Here is a 16,466-nt window from a genome sequence, read left to right on the forward strand (position 1 = left end):
TTCGTGGACATCAGATTTTCTATCTCAAAGATAATTATTATACTCAAATTTATAATATGTTCAAGAATTCTGCAGCATACTGATGTTAAGCATATGGATCTGTTATTTTGTGGGTCCATTCTTTTACCCTTCTTATATGTAAGAGTCACCTGCACTGAGTAAGAGATCTGTGATAAAGGTAAGCTCAGTAAGGGGCCAATGCCATAGAGTTCTCTCTGTAAAACTGAATTGGTTTTCAATCTGTAGCTGGCGACTTATTTATTTTCAACTCCTTCAGTTGTTTATCAGTGCCGCGGATGCCTGTTTCTATGTCATTCGTATGGGAGTCTGTGCAACAGTCAAATTATGATACGTCTGTATCATCATTTTATGCAAATGATTTTTTAAACACAAAGTTTAAAACTTCAGGTTTATTTTGCTGTCTTCTATTGTCACACCTGACTGGTCAATGAGTGAGTGAATAGAAGGTTTTGACCTATTTAGTGATTTTATGTAGGATCTGAAATTTCTCAGAATCTCAGCAAGATCCTTTGCTGTGGTGTGACAGAGGATATGTACATTTCACACATTCATCTGTTTAAAGACAAACAAATTTCTACTAACTCTAGCCTGTCAACTGTTCCACAATGTTTTTCGATTGGATGGAATGATATAATTATGACTGAAATGAAAATGAAATGGAGGTATGTGGAACACGTAGCCAGCTGACTGGATGATCAGTTGACCAAGTTAGTCTTTACATGATGCCAAGAGACAAGAAAAGGCCATCTACATGGTGATGTAGGATAAGATCCCAGGTATCGCACCCTTCAGCCATCCACCATGGTGGGCCCTTGTTTGCAAATAATAAACAGAAAAAAATACAGATCTTTATGTGACACTCAATAGCATTAAAAGAGAAGATTTCTGTACACTTACTGTGTGATTTAATGGGTGTGATAAGGCCTTCACATGCTGAAGGTTGTGGGTTCAAAAATCGTCAAATGCTGTAATTCTTTTTATGTTTGAATCTTTATCAAAACGACTCTGATCATTATTTTTATTCAATTAATTGGTTTGAATTTAATTTTTTATTTCTATTCCTTTGTCACATTTTAATCATCATACGAATTTTTTATTTGTTCTCATTTTTTCTTTATATAATTCTTTTTCTGCTTGTCATTTTTGTGAATGTGGATTTAATTATGTTGATCTATTATAACATTAAAATATTTGAAAATGCTGATCTATCAATTAAAAAACAAAAGATGAAATAATCTATTGATATTGACTGTGCAGAAGTGTTAAAAATGTAGTTTCCATTAGAAGATGTACTTTCTTTTGGTAATTGTCATACAAACATTTAAAACATAGTCTAAATTCTCCTTCCCCAAAGCAACCCAACCTACTGCACTATGGACAAAATAACAGAGGTGAAGATTTAAATGAAAGAAGTGATAATAAGTAAAATGAAATTCAAAAACAAATGAGGAACAGAAATAATTACTACAATAACATAGACAAAAAAAATAGGGTGACAAAATGAAATAAATTAAATCAAAATTAATACATAAAAACCATTTAAAATCATTTGAACAAAAATTTCAAGTGGAAAAATAATGATAGGAAGAAAAAAAAGAGAGCAAATGCAGATGCTGATATGATCATTAAAATGAAATGACAAAGGAATAGAAATATAAAATTACCTTTAAACCAATTCATCATCATCAGCCAATTCAATCATTAGATGATGTGGCCTCTTCGAGTAGTGGATTCAGGTAGGCTTTCAGAAGTCTTCTCCAAGTGGGACGGTCTTAGGCAGTTATCTGCCAGGTGTTACCAGCGATCTTCTTGGTGCCTTTGTCCCATCTGTCTGGTGGTCTTCCTCTAGGCCTCCGGAGCTCTCTCGGACTCCACTCCAGTACTAGCTTCGTCCATCTGTTGTCTTTTCTTCTTGCAACGTGGTCAGCCCACTGCCATTTCAAGGAACCTACTCTCTCTAAGATGTCATTAACCTTCGTCACAGACCAGATGCCATCTGCCCTTTTCCTGTCCTTTCTTGTATAGCCCAGCATTGATCTCTCCATGGCTCTCTGTGCTGTCCTAAGTGTCCCTTTTGTGAATGAGTTCAGTGTCCACGTCTCGCAGCCATACGTCATCACAGGAAGAATGCATTGATCAAATACTGCTTTCTTCAGATTTACTGGCATTTTTGATCTGAATACTTTTGAATTCTTCCCAAATGCTTGCCAGCCAAGCTTGATGCGTCAATAGATTTCTGGTCTTATGTCTCCCTTCATATTTATAATCGGGCCAAGGTAGACATATTCACTGACCTCTTCTAGTAGACTGTCCTTGACTTTCACATCTCCAGCTGGGACCCATTTGTTGGATATTACTTTTGTTTTGGAAAGGTTCATGTTCAAGCCAACCGGCTGACATTCCGATGCAAGATCTGTAACTAAGTTTTGGAGCTCTGCGAAGTCTTTGGCCAGTAAGGCAATATCATCAGCAAATCTCAAGTTGGTAAGCCTTCTTCCATTAATTCTAATTCCCTTACCTTCCCAGCTCAGCTTTGACATAGCCATTTCCAATACAGCAGAGAACAGTTTTGGGGAGATGGGATCGCCTTGCTTGACACCCCTCATGATGCGGAATTCTTGAGTTGATTCGCCGATGTTAACATAAGCTGAAGAATTCTCGTAGATTTTCCTGAGCGCTTCAATTTATGCTGCTCCCACTCCTTGCTCACTCAAAGCTTGGAGGACAGCTACATGGCTAACGGGGTCAAATGCCTTTTCAAAGTCAACAAAGGCAATGCAGAGAGGCAGTTGGTATTCATTCGCTCTGCTTATCACTTCACTAATGGTCAGAATATGGTCAATAGTGCTAAAATTGCTTCGGAATCCAGCTTGTTCTATAGGTTGGGCTGAGTCTAGGGTGGAACTAATTCGGTTTAACAAGATCTTTGTGAAAATTTTGTACAAAATTGAGAGCAAGCTGATAGGATGGTAGTTTTTAATATTGTGAATACTTCCTTTCTTGTGTGTCAAAATAATCTTAGCCTTGTTCCACGATAGTGGGATTGAAGCATAGTGCAGGCAGGAAGTAAATACTTTTGCCAAGTGATTTATTGTTACCTCTCCTGCCAGTTTCAGGATGTCAATGCTGAGCTCATCATCACCCGGCACTGTTCCCTTCTTCAAGCTATCTAGAGCACACTTGACTTCCGATGGGAGTATATCTGGAACACTAGGTATATCATTTAAATTAGATACACTCAAATTTTCCCCTGGATTGCTATACAAATTGCTATAAAAGTCTCTGATGAACTTCAAAACCGCCTCCTTTTCAGTGATTCGACTGTCATTTTCATCGAGTGCGATAATCTGCTTTTTACCGATTGTGAGTTTGTGTTTGGCTGACTTTAAACTTGTCTTGTTCTCCAAGCTTGCTCGTAAGGTGTCTTTAGTGAATTTCTGTAAGTCAGTTTTCATTTCTCTTCGCACTGCCTTACATAGTTCGGAATACGCAACCATGTCACGATCGGTTTGGATTTTCATTTCTTTCCTCTGTTGTAAAAGGGTTTCAGTTTTGGCACTGAATTTCTTTGGTTGTTTATTTTTTTGGCATAGGCCACCGACTTCTTGTGCACTTGAAACAATCATTTCCGCCAAATCACAATTAATTGTATACAAATAATGATCAAAATAATTTCAATAAAAATTTTAAAAAATTTAAAAATAAAAAAATGAAGTACCTGATGAGATTCAAACACTCAACCTTCTCCACACCCTACCCACACACCACACAACCAGTCTATATGATGCCACTATATTAATGGAATGGAGCATCTCACAAAATTCCAAAATTATTTTTCATCAGTAATTTGCAAATGAGGGCTAACCAGGGTGCATGGCTGCAGGGTGTGATAGCTGGGATATTAACTTACATGGCAGTATAGACAGTTACAAAAACTCAATCACACCATGGGGGACCTCACCTTGTCAGTGTAGTGACTATTTTGCAGTACGTATCAGTTACAATTGTTAATTCATTTTTGAAATAAATTAAAAGAATTACCTTATTGTCTGAGGACAATGGACCCACTATTTTTTGACCCAAGTAAGGATACTGCTTGAATTTTTTTCATTGATGGCAAAGCTGAATGGTGTCACTGCATAGACTGTTGTCTGCATTGATGCGGGATATCCATGTCTCATTGTCCTAAACAATGTTGGAAAATAAATCATTTCCATCTTCTCAATAATGGTCCACTTGACATTTCTATGCTCTTTGTGTGTATTACAACACAGGGACATGTCCAAAAGAACAGACACCATGCATTCATATAACTGATTTGCCTTGACGGGCTATGAATCCACAACCTACAGTGCTCATACACATTTATGTTCGACCTCCAGCAGGAATCTAAAATTAGTGAGCATGAAGGACACGGACAGGGACTGAGGATAGGTGGTGCTACATGGGGGTGTGGGTCAGCCAAGAAGCATGCTGAGAGTATGTGCATTAGAGATGGGGGATGAGCTCTTGAACCAATTCATAGAGTTGAATCTTTCAAAGGAGTGAACAATCAGTGATTCAGAAAAAAAGAACGGTAGCTCCAAACGTTTCCCACGGCAGAGAGAGAGAGAGAGAGAGAGAGAGACGGAGCATATCAGCAGCGCCTTTGCTGGTCAGAGCACAGTGCACGTCACATAACACAGCCAGCGCCGGCCTCTGCCCTGCTTCTACCTTGGCTGCCTGCATTGTGCAGTGCCCCATTGGATTTTGTGTTTCACATATGCCGTGCCGTCCATGTGCGTCGTCTGCCGCGCGCAGTGTCTGGCGCAGCTTAACTTCGCATCGCACTCTGTCGGCGATCGTTTCAGTCGCACGTCCTGCCCTCTGGGCAGTTGATGCGAGCAACAGGACAGAGAGCCACCTAGCGGATAACATAGGAACTACTTGCAACAACCCGCTCGCAAGGGAACGGACGATTTGTTTCGGAGCGGGTGAGTTCACCGCTCCCCCCCCACCCTCGGAACTCGCCCGCTCAACGCTCACCCCACCGTCTCGACTCTAGCCAGAGCGTTGAGCAAAGCGACTCAGGTGTCACTCTGGTCTCTGCGGTCTCAGCTCACGCAGTAATACAGCTCGCGGCTCGACCCGCTCGACTCAGCGCCTCTGCATCGGAGTTCGTCCCTACTGGATATTGTTCTTCGTAGTAATACCGCTTTGTATATTACATTATTATGTTATGTATACATCAATTGTTTTTATTTTATTTTTATTTGTTTAAACTGATTAGATTAGGTTCCTGATGACTCCTCTTACTATAGGATTTTTATTATGGACACTCGAATTTACGCTTTAATTACGAGCGAACCGATAAACGTATCGCAAAATGTGATACACCAATATTTTCCTTGTTTTATTCTGCGTAAGGCTATATGCAGCACTTTCGTTTTACAGTCAAATTTATATATATTTTTTTTCTTATTCTGGTACGGATTTTGCGATTTTAGGCGTCTTCGGAAGGAAACGTTCACTTTAAAAATATATGGCTTGCGATGAATTTGTATGAGGCTAATGAAATTTTAATACATTATAACCAAATATATTGTTAATGTAAATCTCAAGTTACAACATTTTCCGATCACCCAAAAAACCACGATAGTGCAAAATAAATCAATAATCAAAAACTTTGTCATATCGTGGAAATTTCAATAAACAATACAAAATTCTTACTCATTATCTGTGTTACTTAAAAATAGGATCAAATAAGATCAAAATACAGGTGTAGTACTGGAATAAACCAAGTTTAAAGGACAATGTGCCTTCCATTTATTTTCTATTGTAAATGAGTGGTGAGTCATGAAAAAGAGCTAATTCATTTCAGGGAGTGAACAGTTCTGATCCAATCTCTGAAAAGAACAGTTTGCCCATCTCTAATGTGCATTAATGATAAACACTGTGTCCGGATGATGCATCTGCCCAGTAAGTAGGAGATTCTGGGTTCAAATCCCGATCCGGCACACATTTTCACTCATTACAAATGATATCATTAGTTCTTTTCCTTTCCTACCCCCCCCCCCCCCCCCCCAACGACCACCAGCACAATATTAGATTGTAGTTTCTTTCTCTTTGCTGCACAATTTCATCAGTCTCTTCGTACTCATGATGCACATTTCTATGACCAATTTTTAAGTCTCTACCCCATTGTCTAACCTTTCTAACTAACATTACTAACTCATTACTGTGGGCTGATAAACTAAGCACAACTTCAGTTGAATTTGACAGTGCAAATGGCAGGAGTGACAATTTCTGAAGCCACTGATGTTTGTTTTCACTCACAGTTTAGAGACTGTTGAGTGAAAAAAATGGATTTTCTGTGACTATGTAAACAATCAATAGATGACACTGCATTCACGTAATTACTTTCTGAACTCTCAGTATTTAAATATAAGCAAACAATGCTTGTTTTTTGAGTATCCTTTGTAACATGGTTCAATGCAAGGCTCTCAGCTACTGCGAGGAACTTCTGTGCAGGATAAACAGTTGGTGCCATGAAGAAGCTTTTGGACCTAGATTTGAAAATTTTGGGTGTACCACTCAAATGATTTAGTTCCCCTGCAAGCTTCCTGAAAATAAAACCTGCATGACAGTGCATAGTTCTCTGTACAGTAATGAAAGAATGTTACTTAAGACTAATTTTCAATGGGTGTATGCAGACATTCCCATTTATTAAGTCCTTATTATGAACCACAAATTCCATGAAGATAGTGAATGTGTAGAGATACCAGAGTTAAAAAAATCCACAGTGCTTGTCTGCAAATTTTGTACCGGACATTCCTCAAACATCTCAGAGGTCCGGTTGCTTTTTTCTGGGTCTGAATATTTTTTTTGTGAAATATGATACCTTAGGAAATAATGATAGTGACAATGTACTCGGAATTGTTCTCCCATTTTTTCTTACCGTGTGATACCTATCCTACTGTAAAACTATAATATAATTGGATAGATAAAAAATCTACTCACCAAATGGTGGCATGGGAGCACAAACATAAAAGTAGGTTTTACTTGTGCAAGCTTTTGGAGACAATGGCTCCTTCTTCCAGCAGAAGGGTTAAAGAGGAAGGAAGAGGGAAGAAGGAAAAGGACTGGAGAGGTATAAGAAAAGGTGTAGATTTCGGAAAAGTAACCCAGAACCGTGGGTCAGGGGAGACTTACCAGATGGGATGAGAAGGAAAGACTGATAGTTGGGGATTGCACTGCACAATACTTGAAAACTTGAGAGCTTAAAGGTGAAAGACAGGGTAAAATGCAAGACAAAGATTAAATCAAGACAAAGATTAAATCAAAAGCAGTGTGCACAAGTTAATAAAAGTGAAAAGCAAAGTGCACTGTGCATAACAGGGGCAGGAGGGGGACAGCAAAAAATAGAGAGGTCAGAAAATGAAAGATGTAGGAAACTAAAACTGAATGAAGGAAGGAGTAGTTACTGTGAAGAAATGCAAAGGCAAACGAAATTAACGTAAATTAGGTCCAGGTGGGTGGCGAGAACCAAGAACATGTTGTGGAACCAGTTCTCACCTGCAGAGTTGTGGAAAACTGTTGTCTGGAGGAAGAGTCCAAATGGCATGTGAGGTGATACAGGTACAGAGGACATGACTGTCATATTGAGAAGCATGCTTTGCAACAGCATATTGTGTGTTGCCAGTGTACATGCTCTGCCTTTGCTCTTTCATCCCACTTGATAACTTAATGGTAGTCAAGCCAATGTAAAAAGCCGAACAGTACTTACATAACAGCTTGTATATGATGTGTGCCATTTCACAGGTGGGTCTCCCTTTGATACAAGGTTAGTTAGGACAGTTCTCAGAATCACCACAAGAGGTCAGTGCTAGTACAACAAGTTGTTCACATGATATTCATTGGACTGTTGGCTGTGGACACATGCCACGTCAGTGCTCTTGGAAGAGAGCTGTGGCGATGACATGACTCTGTTATTGTTTCTGCATAGTGATTTGTGAATATGGAATATATCAAGATTCAAGCAGTGGTTAAGTACTTCGTAAAGAAAGGTATGAAAGCAAAGGACATTCATGCCAATTTCTGGAATACACTGGGGCACTCTGCTCCTTCATATTCAACCGTTACCAAGTGGACAAATGAATTTAAATTTGGTAGCAAGAGCTTAGATGATGATCCGTGCAGTGGTTGGCCAAGATGTGTCACTACTCCAGAAATCATTGCACAAGTGCACAAAATGGTCATGGAGGATCGCCAATTGAAAGTACGTGAAACTGCTCATGCTTGCCAGATGTCATCTGGAAGGGTATATCACATTTTAACTGAAGAATTAGAAATGAAAAAATTATCTGCAAGATAGGTGCCATGACTCTTGATGCTGGATCAAAAACGCATGAGAATGGGCATATCAGAACAATGTTTGGCCCATTTTAGGAGAAACGAACAAGATTTTTGGTGCCGGTTTGTGACCACAGATAAAACTTGGGTGCACTACTATACTCCAGAAACAAAACAACAGTCAAAGCAGTGGAAACATGCTGATTCTCCACCACCAAAGAAAGCAAAGACAATTCCTTTGGCAGGAAAGGTCATGGCATCAGTTTTCTGGGATGTGAAGGGGATTCTGTTTGTAGATTATATCCCCACTAGGCAAACAATTACTGGAGAACACTATGCTAACCTCTGGACAAACTGCAACAAAATATACATGAAAAAAGACCAGGTTGAGCTAGGAAGAAAGTTATCTTCCATCAAGACATGAATTAAGGTATGAATTGTTGCCACACCCACCTTATTCACCTCATATGGCTCCGTCAGACTTCCAACTCTCCCCACAACTGAAAATTTTTCTTGGTGGACAAAGATTCACTTCAAATGAAGAATTGATAGCTGGAGCTGACAACTATTTTTCAGGCCTGGAGGAAACTCATTTTCAAGATGGGATCAAGGCACTGGAACATTGTTGGACCAAGTGCATTGATCTACAAGGAGACTACATTGAAAAATTAAAAAAAGTTTCAGTGATTCAAGTACTTTTTCCTATTCAGTTCTGAGAACTTTTCAAACCACCATCGTAGTATATGTTTCACCAGTTAAAGGGATGGTATAGAATAGCTTTACATCGCCCTCCCAATCTGCAAAATATCCTTGTCAGACCTTATGCTTCTTCTGCATTCATCTGCATACCCTATGGCTCCTACCCCTGCGACCATCCCACTGCAAGACTTACCCTATGCACCTTCCTACCATCACCTATACCAGTCCTGCAACTGGTAAAACATATACTATCAAAGGGAGAGCCACCTGTGAAATGGCATACATAATATACAAGCTGTTTTGTAAATACTGTTTGGCCTTTTACATCAGCATGACTACCATTAAGTTATCAGTTGGGATGAATGAACACAGGGTGTACACTGGCAACACACAATATGCTGTTGCAGAGCGTGCTTTTCAATATGACAGTCATGACTCTGTACCTGTTCCACCACATGTGCCGTTTGGACTCTTCCTCCAGACATCAGTTTTCCACAACTCTGCAGATTAGAACTAGCGCTACAGCATGTCTTTGGTTCTTGCTGGGCTTAATTTATGTTAATCTCTTTTGTCTCTGGATTTATTCACAGTAACTACTCCTTCCTTCACTCAGTTTTAGTTTTCTACTTCTTTCATTTTCTGACCTGTCTATTTTCCGCCGTCCCCCTCCTGCCTTGTTATGCACAATGCACTTTGCTTTTCACTTTCATTGACTTGTGGATAATGCTTTTGCAGTAATTTCTGTCTTACATTTTACCCTGTCTTCCACCTTTAAGCTCTCAGGTTTTCAAATCTCATCCAGTACAGTCCCCAACAATCAGCCTTTCCTTCTCATCCCATCCAGTAAGTCCCCCCTGACCCACAGTTCTGGGTGACTGTTCCAAAATCTACCCATTTTTCTACATCTTTCCAGTCCTTTTCCTTCTGCCCTCTTCCCTCCCCTTCAACCCTTCTGCTGGGAGAAGGAGCCATTGGCTCCAAAAATTTACATAAGTAAAACCTTTTTTTATGTGTGTGCTCTCCTGCTGCCACTTAGTGACTACATTTTCTTTGTCTATCCAATTACATTATATTGTTAAAATTGACAGTTTTTGTTGTTACTGTAAAACTTTTACAGTACCCATAATATCATTGTAAGTTGTAGGATCAGCCTCACCAAAGCAGACTCACGAGTGAAAGTATGTGACTTCTCCACCCACAGAGGAGCCATTAAGGTCTATAAAGGTGGTTCTCACTTTTCCATACAAATTCTTCCTCCTAGTAACAGTACCTGAATATTGCATGTGGAAGTTTTGCATCCAGTTTGCACTCAGTTTCCAATAACCACTCTGCGTAAACTCACACCATTCATTCCCTTCATTATTTACTTCCTTCTTGCTTCCCCGCCATCCCTCAGGTCACTACCTTTACAGTTATTAATATGCCCTGTCTGTCTCTCTATGTAACACACCTTGTTGTCTTTTCTTTGGTTGTTTTCTCCTCCTCATCTGCCTCTTATCATTTTGCATTCTCCAAATATTTCCTCTCTGATGCTATGTGAAGTAACATCCAGTTCCAAAACGGTGTTTGTATCATATTCCATTTTGGCTAGGACTATTTTCACCACCATTTTTGAAGTACAGCTTCGTATACATTATTAAAGCTTCTAAACAAATATTTAGTTACCTGGAAACCAGGGTGGAAGAACTGAACCACGTATTTGAACTTTCGTCACATTCCGTGATGGTTGTGTCTGAAGGTTGAAATCCAGACCAGGTTGCACTATTGAACGCTGTTCTGCAGTTTCTTCTGGAATTTTATTAAAAAATGTTTTGCCAGTTTATTATTACAACAACAACAACAACTACTACTACTACTACTACTACTACTATATTGTGTGTGTGTGTGTGTGTGTGTGTGTGTGTGTGTGTGTGTCTATCTTCTAAGATACTAAACCAATGCAATTCCTTTATTTTGCATACCTGTCCCTTTTCCAGGAATCTTCGGCATGTGTTCTGAAAAAATGGAATCTTTTGGCCGGTTTGATGCAGAACTCACCGCTGAAGCAGCTATGCCAATATTATGTACACTTTCACATAGTTGGGTTTCTGAAGGCACAGATAGAGGAACTACAATATCCTACAAAAAGAAAAAAAAAATCATTGTACTTCCTGTATAAAAATGTACAGGAAACTGGGAAAATTAAAGCAAAAATGAATTTCATATTTCAATTATCATGGACTTTTGATCTGATGGAGGTATAATAAGTTTTTCTTCAGTGAGGTGCATCCATTTGATTTCTCATATTTATTTATCTCTTTAAAAATCAAAATGCTTTGTTATTAGACTTGTTGATGTTTAATTTGACCTCACAATGGGAAGAAACAGGCTTTTAGTTATCCAAATAGGTGAGAATAGTATCAGTGACCAAGAGCATTTTCAAATGCTCCAAGACCTAGTCAAACTCAACTGTCCAGTAGAATTTTATTAGTAGATGAAGGAGAAGTCTTTTTATTCCTACAAAGTTGGGGATAAATTTTCGTTAATAGTTGGCCAGTCATAAGGATTGTAACTCCTTTTCCGTACATTCACAAAACTGCAATTTGCTTTACGTAGTAATGGTGGAAATTTCTGTATGCTTTGCGTGAGCATGGAATCTGAACACACACCATTTTGGTCAATATTAGGGCCTAAATTATCGACTTAGCAGAAAATGTCACTTTTCCACATTTAGGTTTAGGCATAAGTTTTGCAGAAACTTAAGCAATTTCCTAATCACCCTGTGTCTTCATTGGTGTTCTTGAAAAACAATATTATGTTACGCAAGTAACCACACTCTGTCTTGGTTTCAAGCTTCATACCCCTTTCAGAAGGTGCTGAAAAACACACACACACACACACACACACACACACACACACACACACACTGCAGACTGGACGGCAATTGGCACTATTGGTTTACCTGGTGAACAGTAAACATGCTCTTTGATCACCCCTCCATTGTTGCTTCTAACTGATGGTACCCACTTTTTAGGTCCGTCATTATAAAATAATGGCAATGTCCATTTTGTTATATTTAGGTGAGGGTAAAAATTTTTACAGTTTGTTGGTTCAAGTCCTGGTAGTCATGGCAGAACCAATATGTATTACTTTCATCCATTCTTTTCATTGGTATGACAACCAAATAATCCACCTAATGGCAGTTACATCTTTGATTCCATCATGAAGTTGGTGATACAAGCATTTTTCGTTACTGGCTGGGAGTAATGCAGAATTCAGTACAGTCTCTTGCATTCTAGTGATTCATTCCAAGTAGGAATCACGTGTTGTATAGCTGGAATTGCATGTTACAAGCTAAGAGGATTAAATAACTCTGCCTCCTGCTCTTATTACATCACCATTTCTTTCCTGTCATTGCCTGGTAAATGGGAACATTTTCCCCACAGAGCACCTGAATTGGCACACTTTCCTTGAGGGTTTCGTGAATCCATTACTCTGGTAAATATTTTTCTTGCACAATCTTCAGATTCGCTATTGGTACACAATATGACAGTTCCACCTCAGCTGTGTTAAAATTATTTCCTGCTAATTCTGCTCCAAAATTCATCCTGACTACCTCCATAGGACCTTGTAGTACGACATCACACAATCTGACTCACCAGGACTAAGCATGCAGTCTGACTGGCTTTCCCTGAGATAGAGATTTGCCATGTGGCAGTGCAGGCAGCCACTTAATGACTGGAAGTCATCTTCAATACATCACACCCTTTTATCAACAATCAGAATAGCTCCCCCGTCCCATCCTGTGTGTGTGTGTGTGTGTGTGTGTGTGTGTGTGTGTGTGTGTGTGTGTTTTGCACATGCAGCTCTTTTCAAAAATGGTTTAAATGGCTCTGAGCACTATGGGACTTAACATCTGAGGTCATCAGTCGCCTAGAACATAGAACTACTTAAACCTAACTAACCTAAGGACACACACATCCATGCCCAAGGCAGGATTTGAACCTGTGGCCGCAGTGGTCGCACGGTTCCAGACTGAAGCACCTAGAACCACTAAGCCACACCGGCCGGCAGCTCTTTTCAAAGTGAGAATAAATCTCATGGGTTTATTTGTTTCCTGATAATATGAATTCATGCTAAATGTAACAAATGTCATTTGTTTTCTCTGATTACTGAAAATAACATGTTTTTTCAATAATACTTTGTGTTCTGCATATTATTTTAATAAATTACTTCATACATCAATTTCAACTTCATTAATTTATTAAAGTAGAGTCAATGTCATTTGATACTACCACTCGTCAGACGACATGACAAAAAGTGAAGTCACCATGGTGTGTTTCAGTAGGCTGATCAAAAAATAATGGGAGCAGATGCTATGCTAAAAAGAAAATAGATAGCATGTGGTCTTTACTTACGTTCACTCTGAGTACACTATACCATAAACTGAGTACCTGTTCACAATTTACATGAAATATGTGAAGTCAGTGTAGTGTAGTAAAGAGTCAAAAAATTGTAGATCTGATAACTGAATTGAACTTCTGTCCCAAAAAATAAGGAACCATCACAGAAAGTAACACAAGACACCAAAAAACTAACAAAAAAATGAAAAAGAAACTAGGAGTTACTTTGATCTTGAGTCATTTATAGATAAATGACTATATTTACAAATATAAAATTCATTTCCTCCTCTTATGACCATCCTTTGATGAAGTGAGAAACTACATTATTTTTTTCCTGCAGCTTAATGCAGCCCCTTATTCTTATGAAAGGATCAATCTGAAACACAGTAAAGATTTTTCAGTGCTTCCACATAAAATGTCCTCTGGCATGTTTATCAGGATGGTTTGTTGGTAAAGATGTATGTGTAGTTGTAGAACAATCACTAATGCTCTTTTGCTATTAACATTAAACAAATAAAAAAAATCTTGCACACTTCAGGCCATTGGACAGAATGGCCTCTCCTCCTTTTTTCTAGTTACTGTAAAGAGAGCTACATTGCTAAGAAATGTTGATTATCCTAACTTCCGCTAAGGACTGTGCTCATTTGCATTCAGTTCTTAATATCAGCCAACACAACTTTTGCTAAAATACAGGGTGTTTTGTAAACGATTGTCAATATTCAGGGATATGACAGGAATGATCATTCGAAACAAAAAGGTCAAGTAAACATAGGTTCAAAAACACATAGCTTAAGAGCTATGAGCAATTAGAGCACATGTTTACTGGAATTTTTTCTTCTTTTGATCCATACTACCAATTCTCAACATATGGAAAGCAAAGAGCTCGCAGTAGAAGAGATCTGTTTCACAGTATCGGAGATCAAGAATTGCTCATAGCGCTTAAGGTACGTCTTTTACAGCCGATGTTTATTTGATTCTTTTGTTTAGAATAATCATTCTTGTCATATCTCTGACTATCAACCATCACTTTTGAAATACCCTGAATAAGAGGAAGACATAAGTGAGGGCTGTTCAATACTCATTCAATATGAATTAAATTGTGAATAAGTTGGGCCAATTGTGATGTACTGGATATACATCATAAGCCAAATTCAGATTGGTAAACCTCCTAACCTTAATTTATGATATTGGTTGCTGTCAGTGTCTTTGAACCTAAACAATGTTTTAGCTCACAATCTTAGTATTAGAAATGAAAATAGAAGTGAATAGTCTGCTCTTTTCACATTTCAGTACTCCCTTGGGCTGGCACCTTTTCTGTCTTTGTAAGTTGGCAAGGGCACATGATGTAAACAGTGGTTCACAATCACATCTGCAATGGTTTATTACACAAGGCTGACATTAACATGACGTAGGATATTATGTATAGGAAGCTCTTCCAGATCTAATCTGGACCCAGTGTAATGCAGTGGTCAGGGCACAGCTGATGTTTGGTGATTCTTGCCAGTCTTGGCAGATGCCCAGTGATTGATACTGAGATGAGGTGGATGTGATTGTCGCCCAAAGAGACTGGCAGCATCAGCAGTCCGATGAGCTGATGGCAGCAATGGCTGGCAATGGCGGAAATCAGTGGCCACTGGTGAGGCAGCATTTGGCCAGCAGCAACATGCCGGAACACAGCAAGGTCGATGAGTCAGTGAGGGCAATGCTGTTATGTACAATGGCATCATTGGCAGATGCCAGTGGTAGCTGGGAGACAGTGCTCAAACAGCAGGGCCAGCCAGGATGAGATGACATCAACAGAGAGCGCTGGCGAAGACATCAGCAGCCATCAAGGAGCAACAGGAATGACAGCTTAACCAGTGACAGTGCTTGAGGATGCAGAGATTCCAATGGGCTGGTGAGATGAGGCTCTGACTAGAGGGCTGCAAGCGGCTGGTGTAACTGCCCAAAGTGGAAGGCCCGTTTGCCAACTGATGGCCTCAAGTAAGGCCTATAAAGGCACACAGATTGATCTGCGCTTAGTCATGTGACTGTGATCACAGTAGCACCATGCATGGTGTGGACAGAGAGATGTGTGGTCACACAATGAAGAAAATAGTTCCACAATCACCATGCCAGTATCAATAATGCATGCTAGAGCACGTCAAAATGCAGCTCAGTCTTGCTTCCCTCTCACTGAGTGTGCAGCTCGTTATTGACGGAACAGGTACATGGGTATGGCTGTTGTCACTCTATGAGATGAAGCTACGACAAGAATTACTGAACTGACACATGCTGGACTGAGACAACAAGATCACAAGCACAGCGAGTATAACATTATCATAATGTAGTGGCAGGCTAAAAATTGTCATGGGACTAAATTGAACATGAGCGGGTGCAGAACCGGGGCTAGTAATGATTATTGTGCAATAACTTCCATCAAAAAATATGCTGTGTTGAACAAATTTGCTGATGGAACAAGCATTCTGCTAAATATGTGGAATAAGAGGTGATAGTTCTATTGAAACAAATGTAAGGTACGCATTTCCATGATTATTAAATATCTACAGACTAGAACTTCCAAATTCAAAATGCTGAGCCTTCTGAAGCCTGTTTGGATGGTGTTTAGTTTAGTATCCAGTTAGTCAAATTGTTTAGTTGGTGTAGCATTGTTTAATAAATTGAGATGTCGCTGTGTCTGTTAACTATGTGCAAAACTGTTTTCATGTAACATACATGAATGTGCTTATTAAGGCTGTTGCAGATGGTTATTGAAAGAGATACACACTTTCCAGCTGGTTATGTTCAGTGCCACAATGAAAATTGTGGAGCACAGCTTGTTTCCAAGGGAAGCACAACTAAAATGAACAGAAATAAATGTAAGAATACTCAACACTTGTCAAGTATTACAGCTGGCAGTGTCCATTAGGGACAAATGTGTTTTGATTTGTGCAACAGACCTTTGACCTTTTAATATTGTAAATGGTTGGGGATTCATAAGCTTATCTCAAGAGCTGATAAATACAGGAGCAAAATATGGACAGATCACTGACC

At 39.3% G+C, this 16,466-nt stretch overlaps 1 protein-coding gene across 3 annotated transcripts in view; it reads right to left on the reverse strand.

Annotated features, from left to right (window-relative positions):
* LOC126473461 (uncharacterized) overlaps positions 1-16,466 on the reverse strand; it is a 265,016-nt gene that overhangs the window by 51,086 nt on the left and 197,464 nt on the right. For all 3 annotated transcript variants that reach the window (XM_050100526.1, XM_050100524.1, XM_050100525.1), the window contains 2 exons: positions 11,013-11,169; positions 10,717-10,839 (listed from right to left, as the gene is read on the reverse strand). In XM_050100526.1, coding sequence (XP_049956483.1) covers positions 10,717-10,839; positions 11,013-11,169 — 280 coding nt within the window. The remainder of the gene's footprint in view (positions 1-10,716; positions 10,840-11,012; positions 11,170-16,466) is intronic.

The sequence above is a fragment of the Schistocerca serialis genome, chromosome 4, assembly GCF_023864345.2.
Source record: "Schistocerca serialis cubense isolate TAMUIC-IGC-003099 chromosome 4, iqSchSeri2.2, whole genome shotgun sequence".
In the NCBI taxonomy this organism is placed as follows: domain Eukaryota; kingdom Metazoa; phylum Arthropoda; class Insecta; order Orthoptera; family Acrididae; genus Schistocerca; species Schistocerca serialis.